At 40.7% G+C, this 20,267-nt stretch overlaps 6 protein-coding genes across 6 annotated transcripts; 3 read left to right on the forward strand and 3 right to left on the reverse strand.

The window, feature by feature from the left end:
• Nucleotides 1–31: 31 nt before the first annotated feature.
• Nucleotides 32–2,478, reverse strand: BCR41DRAFT_321342 (AMP-dependent synthetase and ligase). Its single transcript, XM_022021435.1, has 6 exons — nucleotides 2,380–2,478; nucleotides 1,717–2,260; nucleotides 1,367–1,539; nucleotides 806–1,251; nucleotides 613–685; nucleotides 32–466 (listed from the first exon to the last, which is right to left on the reverse strand). Exons 1-6 carry the CDS (start codon nucleotides 2,447–2,449, stop codon nucleotides 84–86), a joined length of 1,689 nt encoding a protein of 562 aa, XP_021882297.1. The 5' UTR covers nucleotides 2,450–2,478; the 3' UTR covers nucleotides 32–83.
• A 1,837-nt stretch (nucleotides 2,479–4,315) lies between these two features.
• BCR41DRAFT_395266 (hypothetical protein) lies at nucleotides 4,316–5,444 on the forward strand (the record flags this gene model as incomplete). The annotated part of the gene is made up of 4 exons (XM_022028713.1): nucleotides 4,316–4,429; nucleotides 4,621–4,699; nucleotides 4,806–5,010; nucleotides 5,189–5,444. The coding sequence occupies 4 exons, from the start codon at nucleotides 4,316–4,318 to the stop codon at nucleotides 5,442–5,444; spliced, it is 654 nt and encodes a 217-aa protein (XP_021882298.1).
• Nucleotides 5,445–8,407: 2,963 nt separating this feature from the next.
• Nucleotides 8,408–11,081, forward strand: BCR41DRAFT_321343 (kinase-like domain-containing protein). Its single transcript, XM_022021436.1, has 6 exons — nucleotides 8,408–9,018; nucleotides 9,354–9,527; nucleotides 9,716–9,841; nucleotides 9,982–10,158; nucleotides 10,290–10,766; nucleotides 10,996–11,081. Exons 1-6 carry the CDS (start codon nucleotides 8,529–8,531, stop codon nucleotides 11,028–11,030), a joined length of 1,479 nt encoding a protein of 492 aa, XP_021882299.1. The 5' UTR covers nucleotides 8,408–8,528; the 3' UTR covers nucleotides 11,031–11,081.
• Nucleotides 11,082–11,247: 166 nt separating this feature from the next.
• BCR41DRAFT_39089 (hypothetical protein) lies at nucleotides 11,248–13,246 on the reverse strand. The gene is made up of 3 exons (XM_022028295.1): nucleotides 13,207–13,246; nucleotides 12,916–13,114; nucleotides 11,248–12,760 (listed from the first exon to the last, which is right to left on the reverse strand). Exons 2-3 carry the CDS (start codon nucleotides 12,950–12,952, stop codon nucleotides 11,334–11,336), a joined length of 1,464 nt encoding a protein of 487 aa, XP_021882300.1. The 5' UTR covers nucleotides 12,953–13,114; nucleotides 13,207–13,246; the 3' UTR covers nucleotides 11,248–11,333.
• A 306-nt stretch (nucleotides 13,247–13,552) lies between these two features.
• On the reverse strand, nucleotides 13,553–14,160 carry BCR41DRAFT_304244 (hypothetical protein; the record flags this gene model as incomplete). Its single annotated transcript, XM_022020754.1, has 2 exons — nucleotides 13,553–13,858; nucleotides 13,984–14,160. The coding sequence occupies 2 exons, from the start codon at nucleotides 14,158–14,160 to the stop codon at nucleotides 13,553–13,555; spliced, it is 483 nt and encodes a 160-aa protein (XP_021882301.1).
• Nucleotides 14,161–15,547: 1,387 nt separating this feature from the next.
• Nucleotides 15,548–19,647, forward strand: BCR41DRAFT_351594 (acyl transferase/acyl hydrolase/lysophospholipase). The gene is made up of 9 exons (XM_022023822.1): nucleotides 15,548–16,216; nucleotides 16,385–16,675; nucleotides 16,805–16,997; nucleotides 17,093–17,504; nucleotides 17,610–17,701; nucleotides 17,797–17,827; nucleotides 17,917–18,094; nucleotides 18,188–18,374; nucleotides 18,474–19,647. The coding sequence occupies exons 1-9, from the start codon at nucleotides 15,563–15,565 to the stop codon at nucleotides 19,631–19,633; spliced, it is 3,198 nt and encodes a 1,065-aa protein (XP_021882302.1). The 5' UTR covers nucleotides 15,548–15,562; the 3' UTR covers nucleotides 19,634–19,647.
• The last annotated feature ends 620 nt before the right edge of the window (nucleotides 19,648–20,267 follow it).

Consider the following 20,267-nt stretch of genomic DNA (forward strand, 5'->3'; position numbering starts at 1 on the left):
CGAGTTGACGTGTTGATAGTCAAGATGCAATGTGGAGATCACTCTTCGCTTTATTTTGTTTACATGGCATTACTCTTTTTAGTCTAGTTGATCCGCTTCTGTTGTCCCTTCCATTCTTGCTCACGCAACACATACTTTTGCAATTTGCCTGTGCTGGTCTTGGGCAACTCCTTGACAATCACAATCGAAGATGGACACTTGAATCCAGCCATGCGCTCTTTACAGAACTTGACCAATGCTTGACCATCCACTATCTTGTCCGCAGCCAAATCCGGTTTAAGGACCACAAAACCCTTGGGCGTCTCTCCCCAACGCTCACTCGGTGTTGCCACAACTGCTACCTCGAGAACCGCAGGATGTTGAGAGATACAGGACTCGACCTCTAGTGTTGAGATGTTCTCACCTCCACTGATAATAATATCCTTTGAACGATCCTGTATTGCAATATATCCATCGGGGTGGCGAACTTTGTGATCCCAACAAGAAAACGGCAGTGATTACAAATAAAATTAGTAATAATAAAAAAACTAGGAACATGATTTCATATTTGAGACTGCTTACAATTATTTGTAATAAAAAAAAAATAAAAAAAAGCTATTCTTCAACCCGCACCTGCAATGTCTCCACTGTGGAACCAGCCTCCTTTAAACGCCTTGGCAGTAGCCTCTGGGTCATTGTAATAACCCTACAGTTTTTTTTTTTAAAAAAAAAAAATAATAATAATAATAATAATAATTAGCCTTCGGCGCAAAAAATTGCCTGTTTCTTGTTTTTTTTTTTGGTATCATCACCAAACTAACTTTACCTTCATCACCAAGTTGCCTCGGAAAACGATCTCTCCAGCCTGTTTTCCATCCAAAGCAACATCGTTCATCTCACTATCTACGACGCGCAAATCGTCTGAAACTACGTAAACATGACCCTGTCGTGCCAATTGCTTAGCAAGCTCTTCCGCTGAAAGCTTTTCAAACCCTGGTTGATAGTATGACCTGACAACTGGTCCATAAGTCTCTGTGAGTCCATAAACGTGAGCAGCCTCCATGCCGAATTCCCTCATCTTGGCAATCAACGTTGCTGTTGGAGCAGATCCTCCAACAATGCATGTGACAGTCTTTGGTAGCTTGCGGGCATTAGGATTATGTACCAATTGAATCAAAATTGTGGGCGCACTATTCAAGTGTGTAACTTTTTCGTCTACCATCACCTTCCAAATCTGATCGTAATCGATCTTACGGAGCATTACGTGCGTCCCTATTGATAGCATGAAAAAAAAAAAAAAAAAAAAAAAAAGGCGAGGCCCAGAATAAATGTTAGAACTTGAAGAAAAAAAAAAAAAATGTAAACAATGTGCATGAATGTCAATTACCTGCAACAGCAGTGAGGGAATACGGATACATCCAAGCATTGGCGTGGAACAACGGTACAATAAACAAATGTACAGAATCAAAATTCAGTTGAGCCTCGATCAGATTCCCGAGAGCTGCAAGGTATAGACCACGGTATGTGAAGACCACGCCCTTTGGCTTTCCTGTTGTTCCACTATCAGAAAAAAAAAAAAAAAAAAAAAAAGAATTCGCACGGAGGCAAATAAGGTTTTAACAAATCAGTTGAAAGGGAGGAAAAACTTTCCCCAATTGCCCTGCAGTGAAATAATGCAATAGCTCATCCACAATATTCCCATGCAAAAGAATCAAAGTGAAAATGAATGTATAATACCTCGTGTAGCAGAGCGAGACTTCCTCCTCTTCATTATCTGTCTGATCTAGCCCGCTCCATCCGAGTGTGTCAGCTTTTGAATAACCTGTTTGCAAAAGTTGTTCATAGGGGTCTGAGGCCAAACCTGTGTCCTCGATGATGATCTTGGGAAGAGGAGAATCTTTAATCAGATCCTTGAACTCGGCATCACAGAAAACGATTGTAGATCCAGAGTGCTCGAGGATATAGGCGACCTCTGATGGTACTAGACGGGTATTGATTGCACAGATGATGGCATTGGCAGCAGGGATAGCAAAGTGAGCCTCGAGCATGGCAGGGATATTAGGCGCAATAATTGCGACCCTGTCTCCACGTCTGACATTCAATTGTTCCTTCAGCGCATAGGCCAATGCGACTGTTCGACGATTGAGTTCCTTGTAGGTGTAGCGTCTCTCTCCATGGACAACAGCAGTCTTTGATGGATAGACGGTAGCACTCCGAGCCAAAAAATACACTGGGTTAAGTTCTGTTCTGTTGGCCTTGTTAATCGATGGTCTAATACGGCCTATGACAAACCAACAGACAAATAATTGAGTACAATGTCAAGAGTGCATATTGACATCGGTAGGAAAATACTGATTGTAGTAATAAGAATTCAAAACAGGGTGATTGAGACAGACATACCAGGGGCACCTATTGTTTGATAGATTTGCTGCAAGCGATCCTTTGCAACGTTAACTGGATTGCATGACATCGTGGCAAATGGCAAAATTAAAAAAAAAAAAAAAAAAAAAAAAAAAAAAAAAAAAGGGGAGAGAGGAGAGGGGAGGGGGAAAAAGAAAAGTGAAATGTAGAAAATGAATGAGGAATGGAGAGAAGAAGAAAAAAAAAGAATCAAGGACTCTTGTTTCCACTTTTTATTGCACAAAGGACTAGGCGCCGGTGCGGTAGAAATGTAGGGTTTTACTGCTCACTCTCATGATCCACAAGTAAGACTCGTTTAGCCAACTCTCGGTGTTTGTGTCATCGACCAAACCATTTCAAGTAAGTCCCAACCTGTTGTATACCTTGTACATGCCGAAGTTATATTCTAGCCCCACATTGCTTCTACTCCACAGGTCCACAAGAGACTGTGCGCTCGTTGCTGTGGTATACTTTGGTATCCTAAAATCAAATCTGGTAGATTGTAAAAGTTTGATTTTGTTTTTTGACAATTGCAAGTGAGACCAAAGCGCACCAACGTAAGCATTCCATTTTTTGTTTCAGAAGCTTAAACGGATTCAATTGTCAGCTCGCACCCTGGTCCGCAAATCAATCGCAGCAAATGTTAAGGACGTCCTATAATCCAGAGCTAAAAGACCTTCGTGTTGGCGGCTTTTCCATTATTCTGTTACCACCGATTGATAAGAGAGTTTCCTTATAATTCCACTACCCGACCCCTTTCTCCTGTGAGTATATACATCATTATAGTCATCCAAATTAAAGTACTGGATGGGCCCAGTCGCTTCTGGTAATGGTCTGTCAACTCATGCCAGATCGAGCCAAATATTTTATAATGAGCCTCACTGCACTGAAACACATCTAGATCGCACGTTTCAATAGTATAGAGCATAATTAGACACTCACAACCGACGTGTCTAGAAACATCTTCATTATTATCCATGAAATGAAATGACACATGCAGTGTGGAGTAGAAAACTAGCGGTGTTATTCGCTCATCATAATCTTTACAAATTCGTTTAATGCGCGTTGCATAATTAGCAGTACCCGTAGTCAATGCCTGTTGTCGGCCGCAGAGATAAAAATATTCGTCTTCCGCTTTGGAAAAACAGCGCCATGCAAAACAAATTGATCATTTCCTTACATTTGTGTTCAGGTGACTTATTATTTAGCTAGAAATTACTGTACGTCCACCTGAATCGAAATTTTTTGTGCGGGAAAAGGTGTCTTCAAGAATACGAAAAAATGCAATTTTCCATGAGGAGCCCGACGAGCCACGAACTATTGGGATCAAGAATGAAAACATCCTGTATGACACAATACAATATGAACGTTTGATCCTCAGACATTCTTTACATTGATGAGAAATGATTGGTACAATCAACTTAACTTACACTTACTACATGAGCTTATAATATACTCATAATCATCCTCTTTAGCTCTCATTGTCGAAAACTGATCAAGTATTCCTTGACTCTCAAAAAAAAAAAAAAAAAAAAAAAAAAGAAGGAATAGAGATGTGTGCTAAATTGCGTCACAATTTACACGTACTATGAACAATCACTGCTTTGGTTGGTATGCTGATCGCCAGCAATCATGTGCACACTGCGGCCAATCTATCAGCAACTAACGCATATAAAGACTTCAGCGCAAGGTCGAGCACAACCAAATGCTGTAAAAACCCTTGTGCAGCTTCTCTTCTTCAACCTCTGCTTCCTCCTTCCATCTACTCTATCACTCCTTACCTTCTACTTTATCACCCAGCAGAGCCTTGGCCTCTTTGTTACATTGGGTACGTATATATTGATCTTTGTGATGCACCACACTCCTTTAGATTTCATTATTGTTTCTGAATAACCGGAACGACATATATTAAAACTACTGGTCACTAACATTCACCATGATTTTACATTACCAACTTTCCTGGGCCGTTAAGAAATCGCCTTCCTATGTCACATGCGTACCCTACTCTTTGAAGGGCCAGTTCCTCAATAGCCAGCTCTTCGGTCGGCCGGTGTAAGTTGGTGCTCTAGTTGTATTTTTCATAGTAGATAATGATGGATGAGGATGGCCTTACCAGTCATAAGAAACACTTGTTTATATCGCGCCACCGATTTTTTCTCTATTATCTGTGTAATTTATTTTTTATTTTATTTTTGAACTATACTCATGCCTGCTAGCTTGTTTTCTATCTCATTTTATTAGGAAACCCGACCCAGAGCATTCTTATTGGCATCACCTTCGAACCAGCATCAGCGCCAGCAGCCTCAGCTGATGAGGCCGAGTACACTCCTGAGCCAGAGCAGCTGCCAGACTGAGAAAGCGAGGGTATCCGCTCACGCTCAGTTCGATTGGGGTGCATACATAGCATGTCTTTTCGCCAATCATAGGCGAGCCTGCATTGTTGCACTCCGCGATACCAAATCATGCGGGTACAGATAGCGGACGTTATGGCCGTTATTGGGGTCTTCACACCGGCTCTGCCCACGACTGGGATAGCCAGGCATTGAAAGTCAATGATACTGGGCATCATGAAGGCCATTGGTTGTACCTAAATGGTAGAAGTAATGATGGCAGAGGTTCCTTTAATGCCTGGTAATAAGAAGGCAAAGATCATGCTGGAGATGCTTCTAGAGTATTTGCCGTTGAAGGAGGACAAGACTGCTTTAGAATGTGCCTTCATGATCAAAAGGGCGGCACCCATCATGCAAGCATACCTGGAATCTGGTGGACATGCCTGAGATTTCCCCAGCACAAACTCCACCATCTAAAGGCAACAGAGCCAGCGGGCGGACATGCATGCAGCTATATTTAAAGGTGAGAGGTATGGCGATCTCTGGAAGTTGCTACATCTGTCGTCTGCACCTACAAAGTCATGGTCCCATCCTTTGTTGCGAACCCTCCCAACAGTAGAACAGTTCAAGCTCGATTTGAGGAATATCAGTAACGAAGGGGACGACGGAACCACTGGGACTTCAAAGTTCCAACATTTATTTATTGGCTCGTTAGATTACTCCTGTACAGATTAAGTCTAATAAACTACAAAGGAAGGTGTATAATGTACCATCTTCAGTGTTCAGTGTAACAGATTTTAATTGAGTTTCAGTAACAGTCTGGCTGTTTCAATGCTTTAAGTAAAACGAGAACTTTCCCCGCAGTGTGGTTACCATTTATGGGTGACTTTAAAAGCCCATCAGAAATTTAATCTTTACATTGTTCAGTCCTTAAATACCGAGAAAATGACAAAGAATGGCTGAAGGCGAAGAGAGGATTCATTGACTTTAAAGGCCTCAATCGGTTCTCTTTGAGTACATGTTGGTTCATCCATAAAAATAAAATCAATAAAAGAAAAAAAGCAGTGATTCTGACTTTTGAGGTGTTTTTTTTTTTTTTTTTTTTTTTTTTTTTACCCCTGCCTCTGTATCTGTGTACTCTTCCGTCAATCTTTTTTTTTCTTTAATCGTTCCTGACGCTGACAGAACAGAAATCTGGTCTAACCATTTACCCATTTCATTTAGCACTCTTACAGTGACTACATTGGTTTCTGTTCTAATATAGGGCGCATTAGATCAATCCTTTTTCTTTGCTCACTTTCTCTCCTATTTCTCTCTTTGCCTCGTCCTCATCTCTTTCATCCCTCTCTCCTTCACTAACCACCTGTTCTCTTTTTTTTTTTTTTTTTTTTATTTTTTTTATGACCATACTCAAGGACACGATTATCTAGTCTCTTCCTTCAACCTTACAGCCCATTCTTATTTTATTTTATTTTTTATTTTTTATTTTTTATCTTTTCTCTTTTTTTACACCTTTTTCTTTCCTTATCTTTCTATCCTTTCACCTCACTCATTGCCCCACTGCGGATCAATCGTCTCTCCTTGTTCCTTCTGTCTACCCTCACTCTTTCTCTCCTTTTCTTTTTTTCTAAAGTTATTCAAAAAACTAAAGAAGGTCTTTAGCATCCAAGCAAGAAGGGAAAAAAAAAAAAAAAAAAAAAAAAAAAAAGAAAGTCATAAAGGACGTGCAAAGGAAATTGAGTGGGAAAAAAAAAAAAAAAAAAAAAAAAAAAACCACAACACACAACGAACGATAACAACGAACGATAACAACGACAACGATTTGAAGGAAACACAGACAAGCAACGATGCCCTCCTCTGGTGATTACCATTCCACCTACGCACCGAGCTCATCCTCATCCACCATCATTGCATCACCTGCACCGTCCTATGTCTCATCCCCATTGCCTTCTAAACTAAAGTCGTTTTTCGGGTTTGGAGGCAGGAGAATCTCTCGAGCAGACTTTTATGATCCACATGCCCTTCCTTCCGACAATAAAAAATCGGTAAGTTATCTTTTTATTATTTTATTTTATTTTTATGATCTCCTTCTCTTCACTTCCCTTCATTCTTCCCCCATTGTTCATTTGAAGAAAAGAGATGATATCATGTATTATAATTAGTCTAAAAAGAAGACGACAGGTATCCTTCTCCTAGACACATTTGATATTTCAAGTTCAATGAATTGAGACTCGGACGAATGTTTACATTTGTCTGTGATATTAAATGGAATAGTCTCTACACTGAGCTCTTTTATTATTATTATTATTATTATTATTATTATTATTATTATTACTATTGTTATTATTGTTATTGTCATTGTTGTCTGTCTGTTTGTGTTATTTTTACAACAAAAGTTTGCTTCACAGTAGTACGATCATTTTATGATTAAAATTATACAACTAAAGGGCGGGAAAACGTGGAAAAAAAACAATGGCCTTGTCAACAGCTTTAGCATGGATAGCATGGGACTATTGGTTCTGGTTCCTGGGTTTGATTTTTAATTAATAATGGTATACTTGGTGACTTGGTGCTCTCTTACAGCATGTTACACTCGCTGGGTTTGCATTTTTCTTTCCTTTTTTTTTTTTTTTTTTTTGCTCAATGTCTGCATGCATTTCCTTTCCGTTTTAAAGAGAGCTACTTCAAAATATAGAACTATATGCCTTCCGCAGCGTGCTAGCCGCGTGTAGGCCACTATATATAATTATAAACATCGGATGAGGTTGTCATGTCATGTCATTTTTAGTATACTGTGCATGGCATATACGATATCTATAATACAATATCTATAATACATTATCTATAACACGATCCGATAGGATGTATTGTCTTTTGACGAGACGAGTGATGGGAATGTGAAGGTGAGGATGGATAGAGGAAGAATCAAGAGAGGAGTACTTGAAACAGTTCCAACTCTTCTTACTGTTATCAATATGGATAGCATCTCTAGAGATGACATTACACAAGACATTGCATCAACACTTGTACATGTACATATCCCATTCCTTTACATTGCTTTGCTTTGATGAATCTTTCCCCTTCCTTTCCCCCTTTTTCCGTTTGAGTGATTACTTTGTCTGTATTTATACTTTTGTTGTACCTGTGTCTGTGTCTGTGCCTGTGCCCCACTTTCAAAAACTGTGCAACAGAATTCACTTTCTCTCTTCCTACTTGTCCACCTCGACTGGACTAGTCTTTTTTATTTTATTTTTTATTTTTTCGCAACTTCATTGCTTACATCCTTTTATTCATCATCTCTCCATTCACTCACATTCCATCAACCTTCTCTCACAAACACATTCTTTCTATTTATATTCTCGTCGCTGACCTAACAGGCTGAAGCACCTGTCTTCAATCAATTCTCCTTTTCTTTGTTGACTGACATAACTCACCCGTTACCCTACACCTTGCACACCCCTTCCCACCCTCTTCTAACCCCTCCCCTTCCTTTCCCCTTCCTTTCCCCTTCCTTTCCCCTTCCCTTCCTCTCTCCCCTTTCTCCTTTCATTGAGAACGCTTCTTTCCGGGACTATCACCATGTCGTTTGTAATGCATTAAAGAAAAGATCAATCGCACCTGTCACTGTGTTTTTTTTTGTCACACTCTTCACTTTCACACATTCTCAAACTGATACAATTATTAAACCCTTTTTTTTTTGATTTCCATCAAACAAATCGTATTAATCTCCATCTCCATCTATATCTCTCTCTTCCACTTCCACTTCCACTTTCTCTTCCTCTTTTCTTTCTTTCTCACGTATATCTTTTTACTAAACTCATGCTAACATTACTACCTGATATCCTGACCACTCCTCAGTTCCTTAGACGAGTCGCCTCGACTCCAAATGCCAAGGCCACAGTATTAGAAGATTCTCTCCGCAAGACCAATAGTGCCTCAAAGGGGAGCGCTGGCAGTGCAAATGGTTACTTGGGCGCCTATAATCCATCCTCCCCTGCCGCCAGATCCAATACTACCTTGGGTTCCACCATGACAATGGCATCATCCCTCACAGCAGCGACCACAGCATCTTCACCATCCTCCAAACTTCATCTCGGCCTTCCTCATGAAAAGAGCCCCAATGGCTCCACTCTGGATCTAAGGCGTCTAGGAACTGTTCGAAGAACGTATTCTTCCAACTCTATCAAGAAAAAATCAGTTGAGGTTTCACCAAATAGTTTTGTAAAGATCCGATTGTTGGGTAAGGGCGATGTCGGAAAAGTGTATTTGGTACAGCAAAAGGATACAGATCGGCTTTATGCTATGAAAGGTAAGCAACAAGTAACATAAAATATTCTATACTACACAACATGTACAAAAAAAGTTCCGAGGTGAAGGCTATTGAGAGAAAGAGAAGGAAGGAGGCGAAATCAAATATGCACTTTTTTTTTTTTTTTTTTTTTTTTCCTTTACCGACAATGCAATGCATCAAGGGAATAAAAGAGACTGCACAACGTGGAGAATGATTTCAGCACGGGAAATCAAAGGGTACATTACTAACAGAAAGCTTTTTTTTTTTATTGATTATTTATTTAATTATTCACAATTTATGCAACTTGAAAACAATCATTATACCGTCAACAACTTTAACTACAATGACAAAAGTGCTATCCAAGAAAGAGATGATCAAGCGCAATAAGATCAAACGAGCATTTGCAGAACAGGAGATCTTGGCCACGTCCAATCATCCATTCATCGTCACACTATACCACTCTTTCCAATCAGAAGAATATCTTTATTTTTGCATGGAGTATTGCATGGGTGGTGAATTCTTCCGAGGTAAAAAAAAAAAAAAAAAGATACATACTAATAATAATTGAATCTGCTCTTTTTGTTTGGATCTAATTGCATTGGAGATTGTAAAAAAGAAAAGGTTTCATGCTTTGCTTACAAGAATTACATATTTGATTACTCAATGTCCTTTTTTTTTTTTTTTTTTTTTTTTTTTAAATACTCTTCACAATTAGCATTACAAATGAGACCTGGAAAACATTTGGTAGAAGAGGATGCAAAATTTTATGCCGCAGAAGTGATTGCAGCACTCGAGTACTTGCATTTGATGGGCTTCATTTACCGAGACTTGAAACCAGAAAGTAAGCCCAGGAGAGACATGTTACAAACAAACAAAAAAAAAAAAAGAAGAAAAGAGTTATTAATGTGTTTGTTGTTACACGTTACATGTTGCAAAGACTACAGAGAATGGACTTTAATTTCTTTTTTTAAATTTTCGCAGACATCTTGTTACACCATACAGGACATATCATGTTGACAGACTTTGATCTATCAAAACAATCAATGCCAGCAGGAGAACCAACAGTCGTCAAATCCTCATCACCCTCTACACCTCCCGCCATCGATACTAAATCCTGTATTGCCAATTTACGGACGAACAGCTTTGTAGGCACAGAAGGTAGGATCGCAAACCACATGTATATACACATATATACACTTTTATATATAAAATCCTATCCTATACATGTACTCATCTTAATCTCGTTTTTTTTTTTTTTTTTTTTTTTTTTTTTTTCTTTTTCTCCACAGAATATATCGCACCAGAAGTCATCAATGGAACAGGACACACTTCAGCCGTGGACTGGTGGACACTTGGGATCTTGATTTATGAAATGCTCTATGGTGTCACTCCCTTCAAGGGCAAAGATCGATCTGCAACCTTCAAATCCATCCTTAATACAGAAGTTCAATTTCCAGAACATCCGGGTGTCCAACAAATCTCTCCCCTCTGCAAATCCTTGATCCGGAAATTGTTGATTAAAGATGAGCAGCTGAGGCTAGGATCGAATGCAGGAGCCAGTGATGTGAAGCAGCATCCGTTCTTCAAGACCACCAACTGGGCCCTTCTGAGACATTTGACCCCTCCGATTATACCCCAACAGAGCAATGGAGCCGATGCTATCAACTTTCGACAGATGAATGAAAGCATCAGCTTGGACATCGAGGGCGAGGAGTTGGTTCTGCAGGAACCAGGAACGAAAAATCTCTTTGCGAACTTTAGTTCAGGTAAAAAAAAAAAAAAAAAAAAAAAAAAGTCTTTTTGCATCCATCTTTTTTTATCTTACATCTATACACATTCATACATTTTTCTTTTTTTGTCTGAACCTCAAATGAAACCAAGAAGAGGAAGCAAAAAAAAAAAAAAAAAAAAAAAAAAAAAAAATACACGGCATCGACTAACGATTACATTTTCTGGCTATGCTTTTCCCTTTTTTTTTTTTTTTTTTTTTTCTAGTCACTCTTCATCATGATGGAGATGAATACATGTAATAATAAGAAACCCTTCCATTAATAATAAGAGAAAAAAAAAAAAAAACAAAGAAAAATAATGGTCACTGATGATAGAAGCCATTGCAAGTACTACAACACGCCTGTAATTTTATGTCCCTGATCCATGTGCAAAAGCATACCCACTTCCTTCGTAACTTCCGTTCATTCATGAATTATTAAAGCGTAAAAAAAAAAGCTATTTTCATTTTCAATTGAATGGGATTTATCTTTTGGTATAATTTAATTTACTAAAAATACATGAATAGAAAATATATGTAGAACCTCTGGCTACATAACTCTCCATTATACAATGCAGTATTCTGAATCAGATTCTGTTTCGGCTTCATTCGATGCTGCTGCTTTCGCTGCTGCCGTCCTGGCATTGTCTTCTTCAATGAATCGCCTCTCCTCCTCCGAAAGCTCGAATGGAACTGAGGAGTGATGCAAATCAGATGTAGGATACAAAACAGGAGAATCTATCGATTGCTCGTAAGTCTCGGTCTCTGAGCCTGTGTCCTTGGTGTGTTTTGCCTGTGATGCTACTGGGGGAGGAGATGGGTGGTAGGACGATGCCTCATCTAACAAAGCCGATCTCAGCCGATTATAATCAAAATCAAGCTTATACTCTTGGTGCAGGGGTGATGGACGATGAGGCGCGATACTTGTCGATCCAGCTGTTGATGATGCATCTCCACGGTGAGGTGTCGAACTTCTACCAGATTCAAGGCTCTGTGCGTTTGTCTTGCGATACACCCCGCTCGAACTGCCCTTGGAGAGCGCTGCTCTATATTGAGCAACCTTTTCTGGATGTGCCATCAGGAAATTGAAGCTCTTGATGAGATTCCAAAGAACTTTGGCGTGCTGTCTACGAACTGGATCCTGGGCGCATAAAGTTCGAGCCTTGGCAGCGCGGAGCCGTCTCTCTTCATCCTCGTTATCGAGATCAGTAGCTGGTGCATTATGAGAGCTATGATTATCATCAGAGCCACTTAGACGAGTTTGCTCGAACTGACGGGTCATGGCCTCCATAGGGTCAAGTGACTCGATTGTCGCTGCTGAATCCAGTGTTGAATTAGTTGCTGATGCTGATGCGGCTGCGGCTGCGGCCGCAGCTTGTCGTGCACGTGCCTTTTGGACATAGCTTCCGAACTTTGATAAGCCAGGTCCTCGATCCTCAGACCCTACGGCTTCTTGAATAGACTGCTGTTCACCGCTCTGGCTTGTTTCTTCAACCTCTTTAGAAGCAGCCCCTTTAGCTGAGACGGCCTCCTTGATGTCAATCCCCAGTAGTGGCATATCTGGAGCGTTCGGTGCTGATTCCAAGAGCGCTTCCGCATCTAGTGGCACTCGGGCTTTACTCATCCGTTTAGTTTGATCTAGAGTTGAAGGCATAACCATCATCATCATGGCTCCGCTAAAGGTTTCAGGTTGACTTGCTGTATTAGCTCCTGTCTGCGTAGCCATGTCTGCATATAACCTTGCGCCCTCTTCCTTGACTTCAATCTTGGGCTCGATTACGTCTTCCTCTTTCTTGATCCTCACAAGAGCTGATGGCGAGTCTGCTCCTTGTTGTAGCGCCTGAAGTGTCACATATTGTGGGTTGTTGAAACGGTTATGTTGCTGAATACCGCGATTTACCGGTATAGCCTGGATGACTCCTGGAGGTTGTAGGCCTGGCGAGGAGTCCCATGAAGAGTCATTCGTTGCTCCTGACGTAAAAACGTCATTTCCTGTCATTGGTCCATACAATGAGTTAGCTGAGGGTGCGTTGAATGCAGCGGTGCTGTCAAGCGATAGGTATCTATTGACATCAACATCATCAACAGCACCATTTCCAAAATTATTAATGTATTGTTGTTCGAGTGTCGCCTGCTTTTGGTCATACTCTGGGAACAATGCCATATCGAATGACTTTGATACATGACTCTCTCCACTAACGTCTTCCAGAAGAGAAGAACAATATTGATTCAACTGATTATACTGACTCAAATCCGTAATATCAGGCAATGAGGATAATAAACGTTCTGGAGTTAATGGGTTATCTTCTAGGATGACGCTCATGGCATTCAAATAGCCCATCACATCTATCATATGTAAACGTAAAGCGCAGTCAATAAAAAATGAGAAGCATTAATTTAACTTTACAAATGACAGGAATTCAGCAAATGAAAATCACCTTCGTTGTAATATGCATTCGTGCATTTCTTCTTAGCCTCATTTGCAAAGGCATCCAAGGTTTCTGATAATATCTCATCCAGACCATCACGCGGGCGCTTGGCGCTCATAAGTGAAAGATCATCACAACCATTGTTAATGGGGAGTGCTCCATAATAGGCGCTAGTAGTATCTACATTGAGCATGTCAAACTCCAAATCCTGCGCATTAGGTGAGCTGAATAGATCAGAGTTGGTTGAATAGGATGGCGATGCTGCGGTAATATATTTATAAAAAAGAAAAGGAAAAAAAAAAAAAAGTCAACATCAAATCCGTTGTTGGTATTCTAATCAGCTATCTGACGGCAATTACTTACAAAGACCAGGGTTCCATGACTCGAGTGTATCTGCAGGGGAGAGAGGTAGAGAATATGGTGAAAGTGTGGCCGAGGAAGTTAGAGTGGACGTGGAGGAGATTGAAGGAGACCGATCCGAGATTGTGGGAGGTGTTAGAAGAGCAGAGTTGTTTTTGTTGACTTTGAGATGCCCTGAGGTTGAAGCTGTAGCTGTTGTCTTGGTATCGGTTGCCTCGCAAGAGATAACAGCGTTGCCATCTAAATGAGTCCTCTCATGCTTCTTTAGATCCTGTGGCCGCTTAAAACCCTTTTTGCAGATCTAAATCCGAATCAATGAAAAAAATCAGTCAGTCAATCATTCAATCATAAATGATACTCTTCCTCTTAACTTTTTCAGTTTTAACAAGCTGATGAAAATGATTTTAGTTACAGCATTAAGCTTACACTGCAATGATAAGGCTTCGATGGAACATGAACTCTGAGATGAGAGGTGATATGGTCTCTTTTGGTAAATGTTGGGATAGAGCATTTTTCCCAACGACAAGTCAGGCACAGGTTACGGTGAGCTTTCCTGCCAACATGATCATCACGGAGATGCTCATATAGCTGCTCAGCATCCATAAAGTTCTTGCCGCATAGCTCCCACCGACAAAGATATTCATCTGAGAAGATGAATGAATCTGAAGGAGGAGTATTCTCTTTTTCCATGAAGCTCTATGGTTCTATGGTTGTGTAATATGGTGTGACGTGATGTGTTGTTGCCGTGCTGTTGTTGAGCAAAGTTGTTGTATTTGATGTCAAGAAAAACCAGAGTATCTATAGTTGGTTAAAGAGTATCTGATAGCAGTACAAAGTATGCAAGGGATACGGTGGCGTTGCGTTGAGCTGTAGTAGAAGTGTGGGGCGAAGTATGGCGAAGAAAAGGGGGAAGGAATGAAGGATGGGAGGAAAAATGGCAGGCAAAATAGAAAGAAAGAAAGCGAGGAAGTGAGAAAGCGGAGAAAGCAAATGATTGCCAAGACTTTGACTTGGCCTATCCTGTCCTGACCTTTGGCACTTTTTTTTTTTTTTTTTTTTTTTTTTTTTACAGTCACAGTTCATTTGCAAGCCAGGGCCAAGGGAAAAAGAGTTCGATTACTAAAAAACAAATGTTCATTCCAGTCGTGGCACAAAATGAAAAGACGTCCTTAAATAGACTGTAACTTGACCAAAACCGGATTCAAAAAAAAAAAAAAAAAAAAAAAAAGAACGACACATCCCACAACAATTGCTCAACCTTACTTTGCCCAGTTGCAACTTTTTATTTTTTTATTTTCCAAGTTGCTCAATGGGATGTTCTATGGTTGTCATCACCCCATCATGTTGTTTTTATTCACCTTCTTACACTTGCATAGAAATCATTGCACACATGATCCATCTGCTGTTTGATACAACCAAAAATAAAATGCTGTAATGATTTCCATTAAAACTGCACAGTGTCATACTAAATCATTTAGTTACCAACAGGCAAAGCAAAGATGGGCCTGCCATTGAGGAACAATGTATCAGAAAAACATCCAAAAATAAGACAGTGCGCGCGAGAGAGAATAATACGTTGCTCTGCTGTGCCATGCAACCCTCTTTTGTTGTATCTACGCCGCGTGTCCTTAAAGATCCCTTTTCACATGCGATTATTCCGTAACTGGCACGCGTTGCTCTCATATTATCCTCGTCGGGGGAAAATATCCAGATTGAAGTCTGCCTCTTTTTTTTAACCTCTTCTGAACACATTCCCCTCATTGCCCCCATTTTACTCTCATCTCCACTCCAGTGCTCATCTATTCTTTCATTAAGACTGTTGCACACATTCGCATGTCTCTTTGTCATCTCTCCGATTGAATCACTGTTGCACAAGACATTTACCAAAAAAAAAAAGAAAAAAAAAAGAAAAGAAAAGAAAGGGACCTTCACACTTTGAACTCTGTTGCTTCTTTTTATCTGTAACTTCTCTCTTGATCACCTTACCACAAGACCTTATTACATCATGAGCAGATCCTCCCCAATGATGACACCAGTCATGGATGAAGACTTTGACCTCTGTATTTCTGAGACAAATCTTCCTTTTCCATACTCGGATCATTGTAGCACAGGACCTCCAAGTCTTTATGAATTCAATATCAACGATGATGATGAGGAAGATGAAGAAGAATATGAGGAAGAATATGAGGATGAAGACGATGAAGATGAGGAAGGCCAGATCTTTGTCCGTCAAGTTCAAGTCGGGAATGAAAGCGATGATGAGAACGTCATGCTAGAACCATCTCACCCTGTTGATGTATCCCGCTTTTACCCCTATTCTCGCTCATCCATGACTCTCAAAGATGACCTTCCTATCCAACTGCAAAGTCGACTCGAAAGCATCCGCAAGAACGAGCTTGGTATCAGGGATGGTAGTGCAACATCTCCCTCATCAAAGATATTGCGACCTCACCTCTCTCGACGATCCTATTCGTATGAATCGAATGGTGAGTGGCATGAGGAGGAGTTTGTGAAAGGGACGGATCATGAGCAATTGACGAAAGAGGAAGAAGAGAAATTGATAAATCAGGAGCAAGAGCAGCAAGACAAAGGCCTACTCCCGACAGTCACCTCGGCTGTCAGCTCTGTTGCATATGCAGTTGGCAAGCATTGGTCAAAGGTAGTGAATGATGGTAGATAATTTGGAACAACATCTGTAGTTGGTTCCTCAGTTTTTTTTCTTGGTGTCTTGGTGACATGATTAACACATGACTATGATATTTTTTTATTGATCTCGTATTTTGTTTCTTCTGCACGTGCATACGTGTTACGAACTTATCCTTACCAGAAAATCTATGAGTCCCTACTTCGATCGCGAGATCCCAAAGCTTATTATGCTCACTTACTTAAGGCTGCCACCAACTATGAGCAATGGGCCGAAGCTGCTGCAATCCTTGACCAACTCCAGGGCAAAGACAAATGGAAGAATGATCCCAGATCCCCTCATTATGACTATGAGTTGCTGCAAGAACGACTTTCACAACTCGTCTCTGCACGCGAGTCAGGCGACCTTGGACAGATGACCTTTCTGCTCCGCACTTCCCTCTCGCGAAATCTTGGAAATGTCGGGCGGCCAGAGGTAATATTAAAAAAAAAAAAAAAAAAAAAAAAAAAAAGACTAAATTATCTGTTATTTTGCCGACATGCCTTTATCGAGAAAGAACTCAAATGATTTGAAAGCTGAGTCAGATACTATATTTATTGATAGCTTTATGCAGAAAGTATCATTGGGACCAAACGACTTATTGAGGATTATAACTCAGAGGTCATCCGTCAGCTTAATATCATTTGTGATACTGAGAGCGACGACTTTTCGATTGCAGCCAAACTAGAGTTTTTTACTCATACGCGACAAGCATTTGGTCGCACTGCACTCTTGCTTAGTGGCGGAGCCACTATGGGTAAACAATATATGAAATAGAATGTAACTAAAGACTTGTTTCCATCACTTAATGAACTGCAAGTCTAACCTAAGCCCAATATAACTTTTTGTTAGGCCTTATACATATTGGAGTGCTCAAGACGTTATATGAAACACAACTACTTCCTCGTATTATCTCTGGCTCCTCTTGTGGATCTATTATCGCTGCTATTCTGTGCACGCGTACAGATGAAGAGATTCCATCCATGCTACAATTTGATAAATTCAACTTTACAGTGTTTCACACCGTGGAAGAGCAGGGTGATGTCCTTGCTCGCATCATTCATTTCCTTAAGAATGGAGCTCTGTTTGATGCACAAGTACTCAGGGCCGCCTTGAAGGACAACATTGGAAATGTAACTTTTCAAGAGGCATACAATCGAACAAGACGAATCCTCAATGTGACAGTCAGTACATCGGCTACATTTGAAATGCCACGGCTGTTGAATTACTTGACCGCACCGAACGTCCTCATTTGGTCTGCAGTGTATGTCTTACATCCTATGGCTAGACTTTCACTCAAAAGCTTTCAAACTTAAAAAGCCGTGCTAATAGTGTCAGTCCTTCAATATCCCTTTAAATCCCTCTTTAGTGCTACATCATGTGCTGCACCTTTCATCTACAACTCGGCGCCACTCATGGCTAAGGATAAGCACGGAGAAGAGGTCCAGTGGAATCCATCTCGTAAGTAAAAATGGCCGAAGGCAATCTTAATGCATTTGCAAGTAATAATGCTATTGCGTAACGTTAACAGCTAAATTGTGTTCCGCATATGGCAGGTTATCACTGGATCGATGGGTCAGTTGACAAGTAAGCATCACTGTGCCTCTGAACCGCTGATTGAAGCTTAAGCACGGCTTGAGAATATTAAACCTTTTTATATTTTTTTCCTACTCTAGTGACCTCCCTATGAATAAGCTATCCGAGCTATTCAATGTGAACCATTTCATCGTCTGCCAAGTCAACCCATACATCGTTCCTTTTCTGCAAAACTCACTCGCTCGGTCTCCAACGAGGAGAGCCTTTGGCTGGATGCTTTATCAGGCCAGGTCAGAGTTGCAGCACCGTCTGAACCAGGTAAGTGAAATCAATTCGTTCTTCATGTTGTATTTAGAAAGGGGAGGGTGGCCTTCTGTTTCTATTCTTATTTTGAATCATTTATATCTGTAGATGTCTATCCTTGGAGTAATGCCAGAATTGATTCATAAGGTGCAGGCTATCATGTCACAGCGATATTATGGTGATATCACCATCGTTCCAGACCTTGGAACTGATGATTATCTCAACATTGTATCCAACCCTACGATGCAGTTCATGGTAGATGCGACATTGAAGGGAGAGCGAGCCACTTGGCCAAGTAAGCGCAGTTTAATGTTACAAATGTTTATTTTATAGTACACATTTATATATTTAAAAAAAGCTGACATGTTCCTCTCGCCACACTATAATTCACTAGAAATCTCCATCATCAAGAACCATTGCAGTATTGAGCATTGCCTTGATGATATTTTATATCGCCTTCGTTTACGCCGGCTTGAAGCCTACCGTGCATTTCCTCAGTCGCCAGCAGCTGTAGCATTCTCCAAGATGGCTAAAAATAATCTCAGTCATACTAATCTCCAGTCTCAGCCAGAACAGCAGCATCAACAACAGCAGCGCCTACACCAGCATCGCATGCCTATTCCGCTTAAGCGGCCTGCGTCGAGCGTTACTACTCATACATTAAGCAATAGTGCCGTAGCAGAGCGAGGATCTGCGGCCGTATGTTTTGGTGCCTTTGGTCGATCCAGTTCTTCGCCGGCCTCACCTACAAATTCTGTCAGCCTTGAAATAAGCAGATGCACCTCACCAGTGGACCGCCAGGGCTCAAACTTCACCAAAGATGCAATGATTAAAGGGAATGGAACCCTGTATCATCATCTACAAGTACCACAGGGGACTTGCGCGGCACAAAGTGCTCATCAGGAACGGGGCATGGCTAATGAACAGAAAGACGAGGCCCTAGCCAACATTAATTCACTGATGCCTGATCCTAGTCTTTCCTTGCCAAGTGATATCAATGAGGATGCACTAACTATGCTAGAGCGCCCATCATCCTCGAAACGTCATGGTTACAAGGATGCCAACGGCAGCACGAATAATATTCATCAAGGAAATGACGGCTTGCTAATCAATATTGGCATGAAGATCAACAGCCGCAGATCATCATCATCGTCGGCCGGCTCTGCACATTCTTGCGATTATGCTTTGTCTCCTTCATCAATCAACGGATCTTATTTCACAAAGGATGCCCCATTAACAGGAGCTACTATAGACACTAAATATGGTGTGACTGATAATGAAGCGATAACGTCCGTGCAAGCACCCTGTAGTGCGGATGTGGGGAACAATGACATTGGTAGCACCAACGCACCAAGCACACCTGTGCCGATTGGCATTTTTGTTAATGGTAATGGCGAAAGCAGAACAGTATCGGGATCCGTAAAATTTAACCATATAAAATCAAAGTTAACCAAGAATGGATCAGCAACCACTACGACTACTACCATCAGTAGCAACAGTAGCAGTAATAGAAGCAAGCGTAATAGAAGCTTTCAAATGACAACTCTTGCGTAAGCTCTGTGTATGGGAATAAAATCGATAATCAAAATACTCAAATATACATAAAATTATAATAAAAATCCCTTTTATTTTAGTTTAGGGATTAAATGATTCGTGTTTCCAATCTTAAACGCATTTGAGCGTTTCTTGTCTGGTGGCTACTGTTACTGTCTCTGAAAAACAGGTGAATCGCCTGCTGTCAAAGCACAGTCATGGCAAGGTGTCCGTGATGCTACTACACCAGGGTAAGGAGCCGTGCTTTGGATGAAGGGATCAATGGTATAAGGGTCACCTACCGCGCGATGAAATGAGCGTATCGGTGACTAACATAAATACCAAATTTCAAAAAATAAAAATAAAAATAAAAAATAGCCCACTACCACCACAGCAAACTAAGACCAAGGCCGCTATCTTCAGTGGAAATCCTTCGAAAATGGACTACAATACACATATGGATGAATATGACTGCCTTGGATGTAATATCTATATGCCTGCCGTTGCCACCGCTGAAGATGCAGATCTGCCAGTGATAGTATGGGGTGGGGGAGCTAGTACCATACTGAATATAAAAGTCGTTGTAGATTCTTGACATTAAGTATGTATATGCGCTCTATGCTTGCCACGGTTAGGGCGCGAAATAGGCAGAGGG

The sequence above is a fragment of the Lobosporangium transversale genome (genome assembly GCF_002105155.1).
Source record: "Lobosporangium transversale strain NRRL 3116 chromosome Unknown BCR41scaffold_14, whole genome shotgun sequence".
Lineage (NCBI taxonomy): Eukaryota > Fungi > Mortierellomycota > Mortierellomycetes > Mortierellales > Mortierellaceae > Lobosporangium > Lobosporangium transversale.